The 19,127-nt window shown below is 42.8% G+C and overlaps 1 protein-coding gene across 4 annotated transcripts in view; it reads right to left on the bottom strand.

Moving 5' to 3' along the window:
- Positions 1 to 5,589: 5,589 nt before the first annotated feature.
- lrch2 (leucine-rich repeats and calponin homology (CH) domain containing 2) overlaps positions 5,590 to 19,127 on the bottom strand; it is a 37,758-nt gene continuing 24,220 nt past the window's right edge. For all 4 annotated transcript variants that reach the window (XM_037119801.1, XM_037119800.1, XM_037119802.1 and 1 more), the window contains 4 exons: positions 17,518 to 17,630; positions 14,268 to 14,405; positions 13,966 to 14,043; positions 5,590 to 12,951 (listed from right to left, as the gene is read on the bottom strand). In XM_037119801.1, coding sequence (XP_036975696.1) covers positions 12,832 to 12,951; positions 13,966 to 14,043; positions 14,268 to 14,405; positions 17,518 to 17,630 — 449 coding nt within the window. In that variant the 3' untranslated portion in view covers positions 5,590 to 12,831. The remainder of the gene's footprint in view (positions 12,952 to 13,965; positions 14,044 to 14,267; positions 14,406 to 17,517; positions 17,631 to 19,127) is intronic.

Below are 19,127 nucleotides of genomic sequence, written 5' to 3'. Positions count from 1 at the left end.
CTGATAAATGCCATAAATTTAAATGTAAAGGTGTGGCCTGTAACCAACTTCTAGACAAATTTGGAGATCGTGACCATAATCTCTGCAAGTCTCATTCCATTCCAAGTTGTAGGTCCAACTTGGCTCTGACCCAGCAAGGCATGGATATGGATATCCTGGAGGCATTGACGATGGTCACTAAGCTCCGTGGGTTGTGAGGAAGGGCCACCCAGGATTGGACTCGTCCTGTGGATGCTTGATCGGTTCGGGCCAACTTGATGGCTCTAACTCTTTGTCACGTTTCTCAGGCCATTCCTGAGCAGTTTTTAGAGTGCAACAAGAAGGTCAGCGTTATTCACTTCACCTGTTAGTTGTGGCTGATTGATATACACAAACACATACACTATCATTTCGCCATGTCCCCTTTTCACAACATCATCAACAACTTGTCACAGGCACTCGAGAGAGTCATCATTGGACCAAGCAGAGTTCCTTTTCCATGATGACAGTTTGGCCCACCGCTGTATTTTGGCCACCCCACTTTTCATAACTCATGAAGTGTTTGTCACAGACTTGTATGAGGCATTCAGAGAGTTCCTTTTTTATTGCTCTCTTTTTTTCCATTGGCCCATCATTTCATTTCTTGTCATAGCTGTGTCCATTCAATAGCAACTGCAGTTTTCTATCTATGAGGCTGAAATTTGACATGAGTACAGGATGTCAAGTGTTTGTGCAGCTGCATGATGGTGCTTGTTTTGGTTTGTTTGCACTTATTGCACCAGGACACCAGGTTTTCAAATATATATACATACATACATACTGTATATATGTACATGTGTAGTTTATTACCAGGTAATTCCTCTAGATGGTGACAATTCAGTTTAAACTTCATTCTTTTTCAGAGCTTGTCCACTTTAGGCTTTTGAATGTCAAGTCTCAATGTTAACAACTGACAGCCACGTGAAGGAAATTACATCGTCGTGGTATTTCTCAGCTTTACCTGACTTGTCTGTCAGATAGAGAGATAAGAGTTTAACACAACTGATTGTGGTTGTGGTGACTTGCAAAGCTAACAAATCTCTTGAGTGTGGAAACAGATGTCGTCACTATTTATGGCCAATTAATTTTAGGCTAACCATTTCAAGGATTTGTGCGTTTATCTTTTTCTTGGAGTCTTGTCTTTTTTGTAGTTCTACTTGAGACAAGGAATGTAGGGTGGAATGGGACTGATGATCTTATCGATCAAAGGAGCCGACAAAGCGAGGAGCAAGTTTGTGGGAGTCCACCTGCAGAGGCATGTCCCGGGAGGAGAGCCAAACATTCTGTCCGGGCTGGTACTTGATAGTGGGGGGACGCTGTAGGTCCACCAGGAATTGGCTGCGGCAGGAGGAGCAGGTCTGGGCGGAACGGTGAGCTTGCTAGCCGCCTTACAATGGGTTAAGTAGGCTTGAATTGAGGGGAAGGCCACCTCCTCTCCTTCTGGTGATGGTAACCAGATGTGAGACACAGGGTAGCCACCAGCACCCTACAGAAGTCCTGACACCCCTGAGAGGCGAACTGGGGACCACGATCTGAAGCGATGTCGACTGGAAATCCCAAGGAGCCAGAACATGTGAACAACAAGGAGCTGGGTGAGGGGACAAAATGGACAGACTTGGAGAACCCATTATGATGGGTATGACTGTATTATCCTCAGAAGGCTGTAATCTGGTGACAAAATCCACCACTACATTGGACCAGGGGCAGCTGGGCACAGGTAGAGGGTGGAAGAGACCAGTGAGGGGGCGGTGAGAGGCCCTGCTCCAGGCACAAACTCTGAAGGCTGCCACAAACTCCTTGACATCCTTTGTAAGTCCCAGCCACCAGAGGCGTTGGGGACCAGGTGAAGGTGGTGCAGGTAGAGAATGGCTGGGGGGGGGGGGGGGCGGTCACTCAGCTGTAATTCTGGATGAATCTCCAGTGTTTGCGTGGTGAGTTGGCTGTGTCTACCAACAAGGCTCTGGGTCAGCTGGATCCGTATAGGCCAGATTATTCTGTAATGCTTATAGTTTAGAACAGGTGGACCCAAAACTTGACGCCAAACAGGGAGAGACTTGAAAGGGGAATTTATTGATTACAAAAGGGTTTGCAGGTAGTCAGGTTTGTGAAGGGTGGCAGAGAGGTGTGGGAGGCTGGGTGGCGAGTGGTAGAGGAGCTGGTCCACAGGCATGGTCCAGTCACACTTGAAGAGGAGGAGAGCAAGATTAAAGTGCTGGCAAGTAAAAATAAGACAGCTTCCTAAACACATAAATAATCTAGAGATGCAGAGAGCAATCAAGTACTGCTGGAGCTGGCAACAATGATCCGGCACTTTGCAGAGGAAAGGTCTGGCTATAAGACGAGGTGCTGATTACACCCAATGCGCTGCAGGTGTGTGAACTGGCACAGTTCAGACCTGCAGCTAAGCCATGACCAGCCTCACCAGTCTGAAACACAATGCACTGAAAACAGACCACAAACAGACGACCACAAAGTCCAGTCGTTGTTTTAACTGTCATGAGGTTAATCCGTTAGAGATTGTTGTTGAGATTTCAACTGTTTTTATAAGGGTGTATTAACTATTCCAGGCAGTTTTTCTTCCATGGAGCCCAAACACATACTGTAAACTAAACAGTATAAAAAAAAGCCTGGTACAGTAAATTACATTTCATGTTGACTGCTATTCCTGGAACAAGTCAAATTACGGCTTGGCAGATATGGTACAGTAGCCAACAATTGGAGGATGACATGTTATACAGGCAATCAGATCCAACGTGCTGAAGCAGGAAAAGACATTATACACAGGTGACAGAACAGGCTAATCATCTCAATCAGATGCATCGAACTAGTTATGCAGGTACTGAGGCGGAACTGGGAACACTAACAGCTCAGGATGTAGACCCGGTGGCAGAAGAGACAGAGATTGGATCAAGAGGAAAACTGAGAAGTGGGAAACAGGTGGGATTTCGGAAGAACCGAAAGGACCACAGAAGCGTAAAAGAAAAAAACTGAAGTCTCACTGTAAAACAATCGAAAACTGGACTCAGAGAGCATTGAAGTAGGCCGGGGGCTCAGAGGAGAAACTACAACCCTGAAACTGAGAAAGAAGAAGAGGTGAATGTAGCTGTGAGGAGGACCACAAGAGTTCAGAAAAAGGCAAGCCAAGGAGGGGCAAAACAAAACAAAGGAGAGACAAAAGGGAACTGAGGCTGAAAACTAGGTGCTTGTACAGTATGTATCAGGGAAACTTTCCAACTTCCTTTTCGTGTGAAAAATACCTGCAGGACTTTTTAGCATGTGTGTACTTGTGTGTGTGCCTACTGAAGACAATCTTGTGTGCTAAAAGAAGAACGTGCTTTTAAACCTTATTAAGACTACCTTGCAGTAGCTGAAGCCTAACACTTAAGTCCAGCCTAGAAATGCCATAATTATAGTCATATTATTGGATCACCTTTTTAAGCGCTATCATTTCTCTGTGCAGTTGTTTTGGTGGCAAATTGGTAATCTGAAGTTATGCTGCAAGAAGCACTTAAAGGGGACATGTTATGCTCATTTTCAGCTTCATACTTTTAGTTTTTGTTATTATTAGAATAGGTTTCCACGCTTTAATGCCCAAAAAATGAATCAGTTTTCTCATTCTTTGCAGTGCTACCGTGCTGTATTCCCCCCCTCCTTCTGAAACGCACAATTTCAGCTCCTGTCCGTTTAAGGCCCCCCTCCCAAATATCCAGTCTGGTATGATTGGTCGGCTCACACACACCTGAGTCAGCACCTCTAACAACAGCAGTGTAGCCCTGCTGAATTAATACTTAGGTGCCAAACTAGCCACTAGGCATAAATAATAGCGTGTGATGTAACAAAGTCACTAAATTACAGGCGGGACTACTGACGAGGTGTTTCAGGAGCAGTGTATTCTGTGGGAGAGAGGAGTTTCTGTTAGTGCAGACCTTTTTAACTTTCAAGATCTTGTACAATCCACAAGAACTTATATAACACACATTGAATCGAAGGGGGAAAAAACACAACAACAAAAAGGCATTAAAGCATTAAAAACAAGTTTGATCGAAGTGGAATGCGAAATCTGTAAACGCAAACTACTCAGGCAGTCCAATAAGTAATTTAATCATCTATACAGGGATCGGCCAGGCACCAAAAACAGTTTTCATAGTGGCCAAACTTGTAATAACTTGCAATAAGCTTACATTGTGAAAGAAGCGGCTGTAAATCAATGCATAGCTTTAATTCGGTGTCACAACCTTTGCAAATTTTTATTTCATTCCCTTTAAGGTTATAAAACTGGAAGTTAGCCGGCTCAGTCCGTGGATGTCTGTGGTGTGCACACTCTATGAGCCGCACAACATGTAGCATCCAGGTATTTTTACACCTGAGGTTTTTCTGCTTCATGCGCCACTGAGCAGCTTTCATAAGAAATGAATGGGGCGCATCACTGTATGCAGGTCTCTTAATCTGTCCATGGCTTCATCCCCAAATCATAGCGCCGAGTGCCCATCACCAGGCGGAGCATCCAATGCAGAGCCCCAATAAAATGTCAGAGAACAATGTCTCCATGCCCTAAAACACCAAACTGTCTCTTTCTTTCCTGCCACGGCCTACAGTGATAACCTTGAGTCAGCATCATGCTCTCACACCGCAAAGACACTGCAAAGTGTGAAACATTCATCCAGGAGACATCAGACAAAAAAGATTAAGCACTGACAGCAAGACAACAGATTTTGACAGAGAGATGGGAAAGATGGGATCAGGGTCAGTCTGAGAGAGAAACTGGTTTTGGTTCCGGCAGGAAAACAAACATAAACACAGAAAACATGTTCACCATGTCACGCTCGACTGAGAAACAGAAACAGGCTGGGGCTGTGAGAAGCAGATTCGGAGAAGCAGGAGAGACAGGAACGGACTCTCTGTCTGTGACATGAACCAGATCGGACGGAGACAGAATTACGGATGTAAGAGCCGGCAGCAGCAGAGAGACTGAAACACCGGAGGAAGATTTTTGATGCTGCAGGGTGTCGCAACACGAGTTGATACCCATTCACTAAACCTCTTGTCCTGCTTTATTCACGAAGTTAAACAGTTGGAAGGACATTTCTGCAATTTGTTCCATCTTGCACAGTGATCAGATTGTACTTCTTAGGAAATCCAAGATAGTCATGAATTACAATTCCCCTTATCATGAGCTTGTGTATTGAAACCACAAGAAAGAGGAGTCTATACTTGCCAGAAGAATCGGTGAATTGATAAGGAGTAGGTTGATGCATATACTGATATTCATGTTTTAGAGACTTAATCATGCAAATGGTCCTTAAGACTAACCGACAACAATGGGGGGAATAGATGGTGGTGTTTTGGATTTACAAGCGACCCGGTTAGCCTTTTTTGATCTCAGTTACCTGCCTGTAAAGTTTCTGTAATACATCTTGCCCAGTTTTGATATTATCAAATTGAAAGTGTGCACAGACAAACAAGATGGATAAAAACATGCTCAAAACCACTTCTGTGGTATTTCCTCCCACAACGGACGTCTCCAGACTGGTCACAGCCTGAGTTCCACGTAATAAAGACAAAACAAACAGCTGCAAAGAGTTTGACTTTATTTGATACTGACCACACTTGTTGGTTTGTTTAAGAAATCCCTGGAATTTATACAGATGATATGTACAGAGGTTCGGCTTCCACTCGGTATTCTTGCATGCATTTGTCTCGTTTTAAAATACAAAAAGCTTATGTACATCAGTTTGAATGTTCTTGGCAGTGTAGTATTTAGACACGACTCACTGTTTCACTGTTTTCTTTGGATGAGATGACGTGCGTTCAGTCGCAACAGGCAAAACTCTGATAGCTGTTGCGACACGTGAACCAATTACAGGCACCGATGTAATTAGTCCAACAATGCAGAAGCCTGTTGCACTCGCACATCATGACATGTAGGTCAGCACCTCCTAAGTTTGCTCGATGCAGACGCTCATTATGTTCTGCTGCAGGTGTTAAAGGGAGCGTAAATTAAAAGCAACACACAAACTTGCTGCCAGGCCTCATTAAATGTCTTCCACAAAACCTATTTATAGTTGGATCTGTGCAACAGGAGAACCATATTATGAAGAACCAGATGGAAATGTTCTTGAGGTAAAACACATTCTCAGATGATAAAACACACACACACACACACACACACAATCAAATCTAAGCATGACAATCAGCCTTTACTTTTGATCATTAGAGGGTTTGCATACTGTACTAAAGGTCACGCACATTTTTTTTTTCCAAGTCTGTCTTACTCACTTGCCTGTATGATAGTTATCAGTCGCTAAAATCATTTCGCTGAAATCTCTTTTTGATGGGGGACAAAATCCAGATTCCTCATTCTGAGTAGACGATGAGGCTTCAGCAGGCTGAGCTTGGTCAAAAATAAAACGGTCCTCTTCCAATGGCGGTCTTTTTATTAACAGATTCCCTCTTTGCGTCACCATTCCTCTGCCAGAGTTTAACAGAGAAACGCTATTACAGGAAACAAGATGAGGAAGTTTCACGCTTAAACTTAACAAAATGACGCAAATCTAAAAAAAAAAAGACACCCGATTGGATAGTATGGCTCGGACTGCCGAATCCTCATGTTACCTATGAGATAGTCTTTATAAAAAGATAGCTGCTTATAAATGCAGATTCTTTAGGCAAGGGACAAGATTTTGGAGTGGGGAAGTGTTTGTAGACTGAGAGGTGTTGACCAGTCACTTTTTCCGGTGGGCTTTAGCGCAACGGGCAACAGTCGCACCTGTGGAGAGCAAATAGAGGCTCAATGCATTGGCCCAAAATCCATTCTCAGAACGCTTTGGCCTTCATATTAACTTTCAAATTAAAATGATTTAAGATTATCATTTTCACAATGTTACTTATTATCTTCAATATCGATAAATCCTGACACCCGTATTATCGATATATTACCCCAAATGTATTCTCTGATCTATTTTTGCATCTCAAATCTCAAATCAGACAATGACATTCTCACGGAAAAGGAAGTCCTGGCCTGGATATCCGTGTTTACTGCAAGTCCAGAAACAGGTTGCCCGAAGAGGCTGAATTATCATCAAACAACTCATCAACTCATCGGTTCCAACGGTTGCATTTAGGCCAATGGTACCCTAACCCTGACGCTCTCTATAGGAACTGATCACCTGCGTGCAACCAGTGTAGAAATCCTGTCTACGATGTTGACATTGGCTGCGATGAAAGCAATGATTTGCGTTTTGGCACAGAAAAACACGCAGCAAATCAAAGCCGCTGCTCTCGTTAACAGTTCCAGCTCGGCTTACAGGTACGTGTTTCACAGGGTGTTAGCTGACAAAGAGCTGGAGGAAGCCACACACAGCTGTTCTGGTAACCTGCTGGCTTGCAAAGACATCAGAGGAAGGACAGGAAGCCCCATAGTTTAACTGCTCTGACCAGGAGTTATATGAAGGTGTGTGCGTCACCTCCAGCATGTACCAGCAGGGTGGTGAATTGATTAAACACTTACAAACAATAAATGCAGGATCAAAAGCAAAACAAAAAGGCTGCATGATATTCAAACACGCTGGGTGACATTACATGTCCTGGCAAGCAGTGCATGTTAACAAGAAAACAAATAAAATATAAACAACTAAGAAATTACATAAGGGGTGAGTCATGTCTAGCATATCCACCAGCAATTGGACAGACTGTTAACTGGCAGTTTCACGAGGAAATAGTAGTTTTCACGGTTGAGTGCCACATCTCACGGAAAAGGTGCTTTTTGAAACTACCCTATATTTAAGTTTTATCATGATAATACCAGCTCCGGAGAAGCTCACAGCAGATGGTAATCCTTGTTAGAGATGGTTTGACTTTCGTCCTCGGGCGAGAAAATGTCAAGCTGCGTGCGATTATTCCTCCCTGTCGTAAAATTCGCATTTGTCCGGAAAAAAAAAGTGCCAATTATAAATCCGCAGCAGTAACCACTCACGGTGATTCAACCACATAATAATCCCTTTTGCGTTCTAACTTCCTGTCCTTTTTTTGCAACACAGTCTAGTGTCAGTGCGATCGGCCCCAAAATGTCTTCCGACCATTTCGCCCAAAACATAAAACATAAAGTGGCAACATGGCAACATATGAGACATCATTGCATACATACAGTAAGTTATCATCATTGTTAGCTAAAGTCATAAAACATCAATTTTAGTCACCCAGAAACATTCTGAACTATTGATCGGCACAGTCTCCACAGGCTCCAGACTCACTGTCTTATACTGGTTGCACTGGAACCCCTAACTTTTTCATTAAGGTGCAATCAATAATACATTTCAGTTCAAATTTAAATGATTGTGAATAGGAATAACATCAATTGTTCAGAAAAAGCAAAAAAAAACAAAACAAAACAAAATGAAAATGTTTACTTGCACCTGACAGATTTTTGGGTGCGTTCGCGACTAAAATAGTCGCACTCTGGAGCCCTGTATGTGAATCTAAACCCCCTAATACAAGACACAGCCATCCTGAGGTAGGTCATGCATCGCTTCGATGTCTTCACTGTCTCTAAACCCGTAACAAAGGTCGTAGGAAGCTACCTTCAGTCCCAGTGCTTTCGCCGTGCGACTCTTGTCGCTCAGGTACAGCCGTCCAGCTCCTGTAATGCTAACATTGCGCTGCGTGCTACAAGTTTTCAGTTGATTTTTCAGGTTTCACGTCGCCTTGTGTTTCACCATTTCACAACAAATGCACGCATTAACACGGTGATGAATGCAGCCAACACACTCAGCAGATGCAGTTCTAGGATGCAGCACACTGTCACACACTTTGAGGTATTATTTTCTTCTGCATGTGTCTATCCTGTGTTAAAAGCTGCTTGTTGGAACATTACATTACACAAAAGCACAGAAGATGACCTATAAGCAGCAGCACAAGGATGTGTAGTGAATAAGGGTGCTGCCAGGGACAGACTGTGTGTCATGATATCAGCAGGAAGTCAGGAGTCGTAATGGCATTCATAGAAATTCAGGTGAATTTTCTGCATAAAGTAGTAACATGAGACATATTTTACTTCCTGGGCCTGATAAACTGGAAGATGTGTATTATTTTGTATCACTGTGGAATCAATTCTTGGCAGAAACTACGTCAATACAGCCTATTCAGAGGAAGCAGAGCTTCTCAGGAACAGTAATCAAAACAGGACATCCGAACACGTTTACACAGTGACAGAAGCTGATTTATGCTAGTCGTGTCTGAGTCAGTGAACTAAAGCCTCGAGATTTTGAACTGTCAACCATTAGATCTCTAACTTCATTATCCTCCAGAATGGCATCCAATCAAGAGGCGACGCTCATCAGTGGAGAAGCTGCTTATGTCACATCAAGTCTACAGCATACCCCGGTGAACTGATAAACAATAAATATAATACTATAAAAAAAAACCCATCACAGATGCATTTCACAAACATAATAGTGTAATTATATGAGGCAGCAGAAAAAAAACAAAAACAAAGTATATCCACCCATTAAGGCACAATATGTCACGTTTTTAGATGTTACAATTCTCTTTAACATGATGATATTTGTGGACTTTAAAGGTGTTGGAATGGCATCAAGTCGGCCGACAGCTGTTTTGATTTGATGTGTTCTCACCATATATAAAACTTAGAAAGACCCAGCAGGAGCTCAATTAACTGATGCCGTGTCAGCCCGTCACTGAAAGACGTCAACACAGCCTCTCTTCAAAGGTGCACTCGAGTGGAGCGAGTTCTCATCTGAAACCAGTATCCAGTACAGTAGTCTTTACAGAAACATGTCAGTATCTCATGATGAAGGAGAAGCCTTGTTGGGTCCCTGACTGAAGTTCACTCACTTGAGTGTAATATGAAAAAACTTGTTCTGTAAATAGTTTCATCTTGTGAGCAGTGCAAGTATGGATACGGATCCAGATGAGTAAGAGTTAGCTGTGAAGGTACAGACGATGGTGCACATCCCCACAGTGTACTGCACTTGCCCACAAATCAATGAAGGAATGATTTTTTTTCTTTTCTCCGAGCAAAAATGATGGTCTGTATTTTAACTTTTGACATCTATAATTAACGTATAATGTGCACTACTTTGATTTCCACTGTCATTTCAATTTTGTTTACATGTTGGAGACTTAATTTAAAAATGATTGGTGCAACACATGGATGCCTGAGGGAATTCTCACCTATCCAAAGGAGACTAACATTCCAACCACTTGACAAGACAAGACTGATATTGCTCTTCAGAAATAATCCATAAATAAGCGGCCCATAACACAGAGTAATACAGGGTGAGACTTGACTTTTCAACTGAAAACAGCTCTTAAGCAGGCCTTTGAGCACGCTAAACTCTTGGGTCATGTTTTCCACTACAACTCTGTATTATGGAGGTCTTATGGAGTCTTTATGCTGTCAACATTGCTTTCATTCCTAATGAATGGTGCAAATATATTTCTTTTTAACTTCCACACTATGTGGTTCTCAAATTAGACTGTGTCACACCCATATTCCGATCCTAATTCAAAAGGCTTGACAGCTGGAACACTAATGCATCGTTAATGACACTTCTTGCCGCTTTCAGTCATCAAAGGATAAGTTCCCCAAAGAATGAAAATTCAGTTATGATCCGCTCGCACCCATGGCGACAGAAGGCCAGGTGAAGTTTCAAAGCTTCACATTTACTGAGCTTCATGGCAAAATAGAGTTGTGGGGTTTCACTGAACAAAAGTAGATCAGGGAAAAATACAAAAAAAATATATAAATAAATAAGGGACTCCATACAGTTTGTCAAGTGTTATCAGAGTCTCTGGCAGCCCTGACGTCCCAAGCTGATGAGTAAAGACATTTTTACATCTTCGACTCACAGTCAAGCTCAGGCACCCACTGTCAGAGTGGTTACTTGTTACTTGATAACGCTTTTAGCTGAGCAGCTACAGTGAAAATTCCAACTTTAAAACGGATGAAAATGACCTTTTCTTTCTGTTTAATTTGGGATCACAGGGCTTCCAGAGACTTGCATGGCAGCCGACAAGCTGTATGAAGTTTATGGTGTTTTGGCTTTCCATTTATTTCTTTACATATTAAAACAAGTCCCCATCTATTTCACTTGATTATTAGAATTCTGAAACTCTGTTTTGCCGCAAAGCTCCAGAATTGTTTTGCGGACTATGAAACTTGACGCGACTTCCCGTTGGCGTGAGGGTGAGTAGATAATGACTGAATTTGCAGCGTTTGTGTAGACGTTTCCTGTAGGTTATCCAGGGAGCATACAGAAAACATGAGGGAAAAATTAAACATATTCCAGCTGCACCGCAACTGTCAGGGCTGAGACGCACAAAGCAACAACACATAAATATCAAACAAATGAATAAATACATAAATAATTTCATTTCCCTGAAATAATGAATTGTATCAGAATCCACATACAGCAGGGTGGCCTGGCAGTAAGACACGGCCGTGCCACGCGCGGAAGGTTTGCCAAGCAGCACTGAACCCCCTTCGTGATCCGGAGGCCATTCACTCAGAACCGTCCACTCACAAACACATACACGTATAAACATGTTTCATCTGAGGTTATGCAAAGCGATAAACTCCTACCTAACATGGCACAGCCCATGTTCTGAACGCCACGGAGATGGCAAGTGATAATTGGCAATGACTGGGAAGAAAGTATAAAAAGCTTTAGAAAAGTTAGAATACAGAATATTTTTTTCCAAAAACAGAACCCTTGCACGTACAGTGAAAATATGCTACAAAACAGCGACCGAAGCGCTCTTGGCTGCAGCCGAGCGCATGTTCTCACAGTGGTCAAGTGTCACATTCCCTGGTGCATGCGGGCTTGTATAGAGAAAGACCTTCGGTATAGAGTTGCTAACACTTTGTACAGTAATTCAAACATGTCAGAACCAAACCCGAGTACGAGAGAAAACAGAAGGCTGAATGTCGTCAAGCGCGACCTCTACTTGTCGCGCTTCTCAGAAGTCAGCCTCGTGTTCTACCTGGAAGAGCAAGGGGAGATGTGATTGTTCAAATGCAATGCTTTTGCAAAATTAACTCGAGGCTACTTTTTAAAGTCAGGCTTGGCTGCTGAAAAGGATACATACAGGAAACAGCAGGGAACCTGATGCAAACCATGTAAATTAAAAAAAAAAAAAAACAACAACAACAACACTGTACAATAAATTCCCCAAAATGAATTTTCATGGTAAAAAATAAATTCCACAAAAAGGAAAGAGAAACTCAAGAGTGTAAGAACATCTCGAGGTCTGTCAGTGGTTCGTGGCTGCGAGGCCAGCGTGCAGGGTCGGTCTCTTTAGTGAAAGAATGAGTTACATGTCTGTCATCTCCTCGCCGCCGGTGTCTCCGACACCAGCGAGGAAATGTCATCAGTACTGCAGCACTTGCAGGCTCAATAATCACTGAGCGTGTAGAGAGGGTAAAAGGTCATCCTATCGACCTCATTGTCCCGTCTGTCTCTTTCTTGGAAACTCCAAACTGCGCAGCTCACACAGGAAACACACGGTCATGTTGCTATAGTCCACACACATACAAGATGACCCCAGTAACTAGGAACAGGATACGAGTGAGAATGTGATGGACAGGAAGCGGGTGGCTGCTGACATCATATGAAGAGACAGAGGTGTTTCCCCCTCCTGTCTCCCGATTCAGTCAGGCAGAAGCAGACTCCCAAAGAGCCCCCGCTCACCGGGTCCTCGCCCCTAGAGGCTCTCTGGTCCCTGGCGACGGGGTTTTAGGCTGGGGAGAGGGGCTGGCTGGAAGGTTGAAGGTCGGACGCAACATTCAGGCGCATGTCAAACGGCTGACAGCTGCGTGGACCTGGATGGAGGCAGATCCAGCAGAGCCTGGACGGTCACGCCCACCTTCACCAGGCCGCGCTCTTCCAGGATGTGGTGGGGCAAACACAGCTTGTCCTGAGGTTGCAGAGAGATGCATATCATCAGTTTCACCAGAAACTCATTATGAGGAATGCAATTATGCAAACATACCCGCTCACTTGCATGTTGCGGTGTCTGACCATGCAGATTTATGAGATGAGGCTCTGGCAGATTATCATAACGGATTCTCAAAACACATTATGTTTAATTAAAATGAACCGTATCAAGCTTTTCGGTAGTTTTACTCATAATTAAAGGATTAAGTTTTTGCACAGTTGACTGCACACATTAATGAAACGCATACAGTTCTTACCACAAGGATTCCTAATTTAATTTGTCAGACACAAGGGAGTGGTGCAGTGGATGTTGGAAACTGAGTTAGGTGCAGCACAACCTCTATTGATTGTATTGGATGAAGACATCAAATTTCAGTGACAGCTCCTACCGTACCTCATGGATATATGCATGTCATGAAATGAAATCCCTACTTGTGAGCTGAAGATCAAATAGCACTGAATTCACGGCGCTGAATTATTTCAGTTAAGGCTGTGTGACGTCAATCCCACACAGAGTTTGAACACCCGCAACTCCCCTCCAGTCAGTTCAAACTCTTGGATGAGAAGTGTAACGTCTTCGTGAAACTGAAACACGTCCAGTCACTTGCACAATACAGCACTTAGAATGAGCCATTAACACTATATGTGTGGACGTTATTTTGATCATTCTCAGTATGTGTTGCAAGCTTAAGAATGTCTCTTATTCAGACCTCTTCTATCTATTTCTATATCTAGTGCCGTATGTAACTCTGAAAAGAAATGTCAAAAATCAGGCACACATTTGACATGATCATGAAAGGATATCGATGGGACACTTCTCCGTCAGAGGGAGGCTCAAAACCAGCCCGCAAAATTGCACAAGGCCAGTGAGTGTGCGTGACAGGACGTGACTAACTTTATTAAGGAGCTCGACTGTTAATATTAAGATCATAAATCTGGTGAAACAGCTGCGGTGGGTAACGCATGATTGACAATGATGGATTGATAATATTACCTGTGTGACACCCATCTTCTTACAGGCATCCAAGAAGTTCTCCACATTCCGACGGCATTTGGCCATGCTGAGCTTCGGCTGGAGGCAAGAGTATCAATCATGTTAGTCACTTAAGAAAAACAAAACCAACAAAATCATTTTTTGAAGTGTAACGTAACATCATCATGCCTTTTACTCATCAAAACGACAGACTGCATGAAGTGAGCAAAAAAATTCATTTGCATCATACAGAGTGTTACATTCCAAGAATCTACAACTCTTTTTGTGCTTTAAGATAAAAACAATACCATTAGTGTGCTTACCACTGCAGGAGATGGGACATGGATGCTGGCGACAGACCGGGGACAGATGTGATTGGCTAGATGGCAGAGGACCACCCCGTCCATCAGAGCAGCGCCGACGTCGTCTGGGAGCAGCACCTTCAGTCTGGACTCTATGTTCTGCGGGCGCGCCGACAACAAACACATGAGGATCTCCATCTTCTCACAAACAAAGGCATGTCTTGGTTGAACAAGACGTTTTATTCATTGTATTTTTTTTTTTCTCTGAAATGATCTGCGGTGAATTCTAGCTCTTCTCCAGACACCCTTTGTTTTCCAGGAATACTCGAGCTCACCGGGGGGATAGCCTGCTTGTTCATTCTCCAGCCCATCACTGAACCCTTGCCTGATTACAGTGCCAAAAAAAACGTCCCCACCCAACCTCCTGTGTTGTGAAAGAAGTGGCGGGGTTTGCCAGAACGGGGAATGTCTGCTCTGTTCTTCTCATCAGCGTAAAAAGCATTGACCGTGCATGTCCCGTGCTCCCTTTTGCTGGTGTTGTTATTCCTCCGACACTCAAGAGATGCTCCATCTTATCTGTTTTTATTGTATTCCATCTTTACATCGATTTTGAAAACCACGGCTTGGGAAAACCCCTCAAAGACTGTGACTTGTGTGTGCTTCCATCAAGGTTATCAGATCTTTTTAACTTTTGGAACTGCATTTGTAGACATGTAGTAACAGCGGAACATCTGTCAGAGGTGTGATGTTATCTGGTTGCCCAGAAACTGGTGGGTAGAGTACGTCGTTAACATGTTTTGACTGTCATACTTCCTGTCATTAGTTCTGATCTCACACAATGTCATCTTTGTGGGTGGCAGTTTTTTGGGGTTTTTTCCAGCGTGAATATTCCCAAAAGGGTTGGGGTTTCAGTTTTTGGTTTCATTTTACCTGTTTGGCAGCAGGATAAAGGAAAATCTACGCACCTGATTTTCATGAAAGGTGTAGCAATATGGGCCAAGACAGAACCCATTACATTTTGGAGCAGATCTCAAGGGGAGCGGTTGCACTTCTAGATTTGCATGTCATAGAAAGACTACCGGCAGAGGTCTGCGAGTGCCCTTCTTATTAACAAAGTGCCCGAAAAGCCCGCTCACGCTCCCGACACACGACTTCATGTCTCCATCCTTGTAGTTCTAGACAGTCACTATCACCAGAATCTTCTCTTTCAGCTGTCTTCTGTTTCATCAGTCACGTTTCTTTTTTTGTTTTTTTTTTAAATCCAAGAACACTGTGTTATTTTTTTATACAACTGAGGTGTGTCTGAGAGTCTGACAGATTTTGTTTCTCTTCTGTCTCTGTACTCCTGCTCCAGCTTCACAATAACGCCTCTGTTTATATTCGGGTGCTCCAAAGAGTCATTTGTTATTCTTGTTCATTCTGCTTATTCACTTTCAATCACAACGTTTTTTATTTGATCTGCTCTTGTAGGAAAAAGATGGTGCCCTGGGCAACAATTTACAGCCCATAAAGCATCCTAATCTCCATCCATGGCCGCCATTGTTCGTTCCAACTTTTTATTTTTGGGTCGCATTCATGACTAATATAACACCAATTCCAGCAGAATCTGGATCTTCCTCCTACGGGAGATTCAATCTTGTACTCGCATCTCTCTCTCTCTTTGTACATTTGCTTTCTTTCTCCGATCTGTGTGAACGTTTCTCTTGAGCTCCGCCTCCTCTTGTATGATTTTCCAGTCCTTTATCTTGTTTTGGCAAAGCCTGAAGTAGCTCGAGGTCCTCGGGAATCCACCTTCTTCATATATGTTTACAATCTACCAAGAATTTGGTCATTCCAATTGTTCTTACTGCAAATTTAATATGTTGGCTTATGCCATGCACACGAGATGTTTTTGCATGCCTCTCCGTCCTGGTAAATTTTTCCTCATGAACGAGCATTGCGGTTGTAGGGATTGAGCATGTCATAAGTTGAAAACATTGTGACGCTCCTAGAGGCAAATTTGTGGTCATACAGGAGCAATTCTCAAACATTTAAAGTGCTTCGGTAAACATGCTGTCATTCAGATCAAAGGCTAGTTATGAACCATCTCCTCCTCTACCAGAGAACTTGGCAGCCTACAAGACTTCTTGGTATTAGTGCCACATTATGAGTAGCAGATTTGAGACTTTGACTAACGATCATATTTGTTTTGACGATCATGGAGGACAACGCCATTATGTTCACAACCACACTGTCATGCACACCATAAAAAGTATTAAACCACATGTCAGCATAGCTCTAATGACATGCACAAATCTCGCGTCTGCCATCACTCACTACATCTCACATATCACAATTGGAAAAAAAAAGACTTGTTAATATTCCTTAATAGGAAGGCAGGGTCCTGCATAAATTAGGCAACTTCATACAGTGTTTCCTTTAATGATGTGATTTAATGATTAGAGACGCTGCTTTTGGCATTTTGAACATCCATGTGCGCATGCCTCTGCAGCAAAAATCACGGCAGAGTTAAGCAGCAAACCTAGTTAGCTGTAGACATGACCTCGAAAGGAATGTTTTTAGATGTCTCTGATGGAGCTCTGGATTTATCAGGAGGACGACTACTTTATGACGCTCAACTGCATGAGTGATTCTCTTGGATATAAAGAAGAACATTATTTAACATTAGGCTCCGACCGATCCTGTCTGCCTGTCAAGAAACTTAAATAATCAGTGAGGTTATGCTGCTGTGCCTCGTGCGTAAATGCGCACAAGGGATGGGCTTATCATTTCTACTTCTGACTAAAGCAGTAAATTTAGCGAAGGGTTAGCCATCCCAAGCCTTCATTACCTGCTGCCCCTGACATAAACTACGACAGCTGCTGAGAAAGTACGACTATCACCACTAAAAACTACCAGTCCTACGACCGAAAAGTACTAGTGCTAAAATCGATCAATTCTACAAAGCAGTACAATTAGAAGTAAGATACAAACTCACTGACAGGAAGTTGGTTGTTGCTCAACTTGAAAAGCAACAGCATCGTGGTGGCGAGGTGTCAATATCAGCCACAAGTGAAACACGAAGCACAATTCTACGTACAGCATACAATCAGATGAGTCAGTTCAGTGTGACTCATCTTAATACAACACCAAGTGCCGACGTGACACTTCCATACCTTTCACTGAGGTCACTCGTTCACATCAAGGTATGAACAATGGAACAAAAGCAGGATCTGGCATGCTTTGGCTTGTGCTTTGTGCAAATGCATAAACAGAATGTGAGGGGTCTGACCTGCCGCAGGAGTCCTATCTGCTCCATTTCCTCCCTCAAGTGCTCCATCTTCCTCCTCATGGTGAAACTGGGGTCTGTGGAGGTGTACTCCTGTCGGCTTCCTCTGGTGAAGGCTGGAATAATAAAGGAAAAGAACACTGCTCTCAATTCCAGGTAACACACAGTTATAGCGACACAAAAAAAATTCTAGAAACAGCAACTACTGATGATCCAAGCAGCTTAACTTTGGGGCAGTGTGATAAGAGATAAGAGACCTGCATTCCACCCCTTCTGTCCAGGAAAGTCTGCCAAGAGCCAAAGCTCTATATCTGATAATATATACTTGCAAAATATGGAAAAACTGTTATCTACGGAGCCATCTTAATTTGAAGAAATTGTCAAGGAATCGACCAAACTGCTGGCGTTATCTTTTATCTTTACACCCTACCTGCAACAAAGTATGGGCACATGAGGATGCCACAACTCTTGGGGAAAAAAAAAAAAAAAAGTTTGGTTAGAATTACTGCATAAATTCCTGATGCAGTAGAAGTCCTGTGCCTCAGGGTGTTATTCATCGCAGTAGGTTTTGCAAGATGAATATGTGGATCTGTGCACACCATCTTTAAAAAAAAAAAAAAAAAAAAGGTTGCTGGGCACTTTTGTCAGCAAAGTCCTGGTCCTGTTTATTCAAAGTGAATGCATGGACTTGTGGACTTTGAAGTAAGTCCAGTGAATGTATCTTGGTTTATCTAATCATAATTACTCTATACCATATAATCACTTTTAATGACTGATAATCCAAATTAAGAAAACATGCCAAACATTGAGCTAATTCGCAGTTAACCTGTCACTTTGGTTCCTTGGTTATTCATAACTGTGATGCCTTTGTCTTTAATCTCAGCCCTGTGAGACACATGGATTCCTGAGATCACGTGATCATGTGATTCTTTAAGAAACCTTGCCAGGTTTCATCCGCTTTTGGCCAAACGCAAAGTAGGTGAATCAATGTGGGGCAGTGTTCTTAGAGGAACTACTGGCAGACAAAGTCCTGGTTTAAGTGTGACGTCATGCGACTGTTAGTTTCAGGAACAACAATGTTGGCTCGTTCCTTGAGAGGTTAGCGTTGATTCTGCTACAGTGAAGCACCTGTTATATCAGAAAGCTTGACATACCAACTTGTGGTAGCGCTATTCTAGTGCTGATCTGAGGCTACACAAACACTGATACATTTTAAACTTAAAATGCATAACTTCAGCTTCATTTGGCTGTGCTCGCCACCGGGTTTAGTGCAGTCACTTTGCTTGAGGCAGGAAAAGTCATTGTGGCGCAGTGCAAGCCGTTGATGGGTGTCAGAGTCATGCCCTCCCTTTTCCAGATTAATACTTAAGTAATAATACTGTAATAATAGAGCACTGTTACATTGACTAGGATACTCCTATTTTTGATGCACTAAGTATATTTTCCTGTTATATTTTAATAAACATTTTTAATGACTTACATGTAATGGAGTACTTTCACAGTGTGTTTTTTATACTCCTTCCTAAGAATCTGAACACTTCTTCCACTACTCATGATTTTACAAGTAACTTATAACAAGACTAAATCTACAAGATGTCTTAGCCGAACTGAAA

Source organism: Acanthopagrus latus, chromosome 13 (assembly GCF_904848185.1).
Source record: "Acanthopagrus latus isolate v.2019 chromosome 13, fAcaLat1.1, whole genome shotgun sequence".
Taxonomy (NCBI): Eukaryota; Metazoa; Chordata; class Actinopteri; order Spariformes; family Sparidae; genus Acanthopagrus; species Acanthopagrus latus.
The sequence above is the reverse complement of the archived record's forward strand: the minus strand, read 5'-3'. Positions and strand labels throughout refer to the sequence as shown.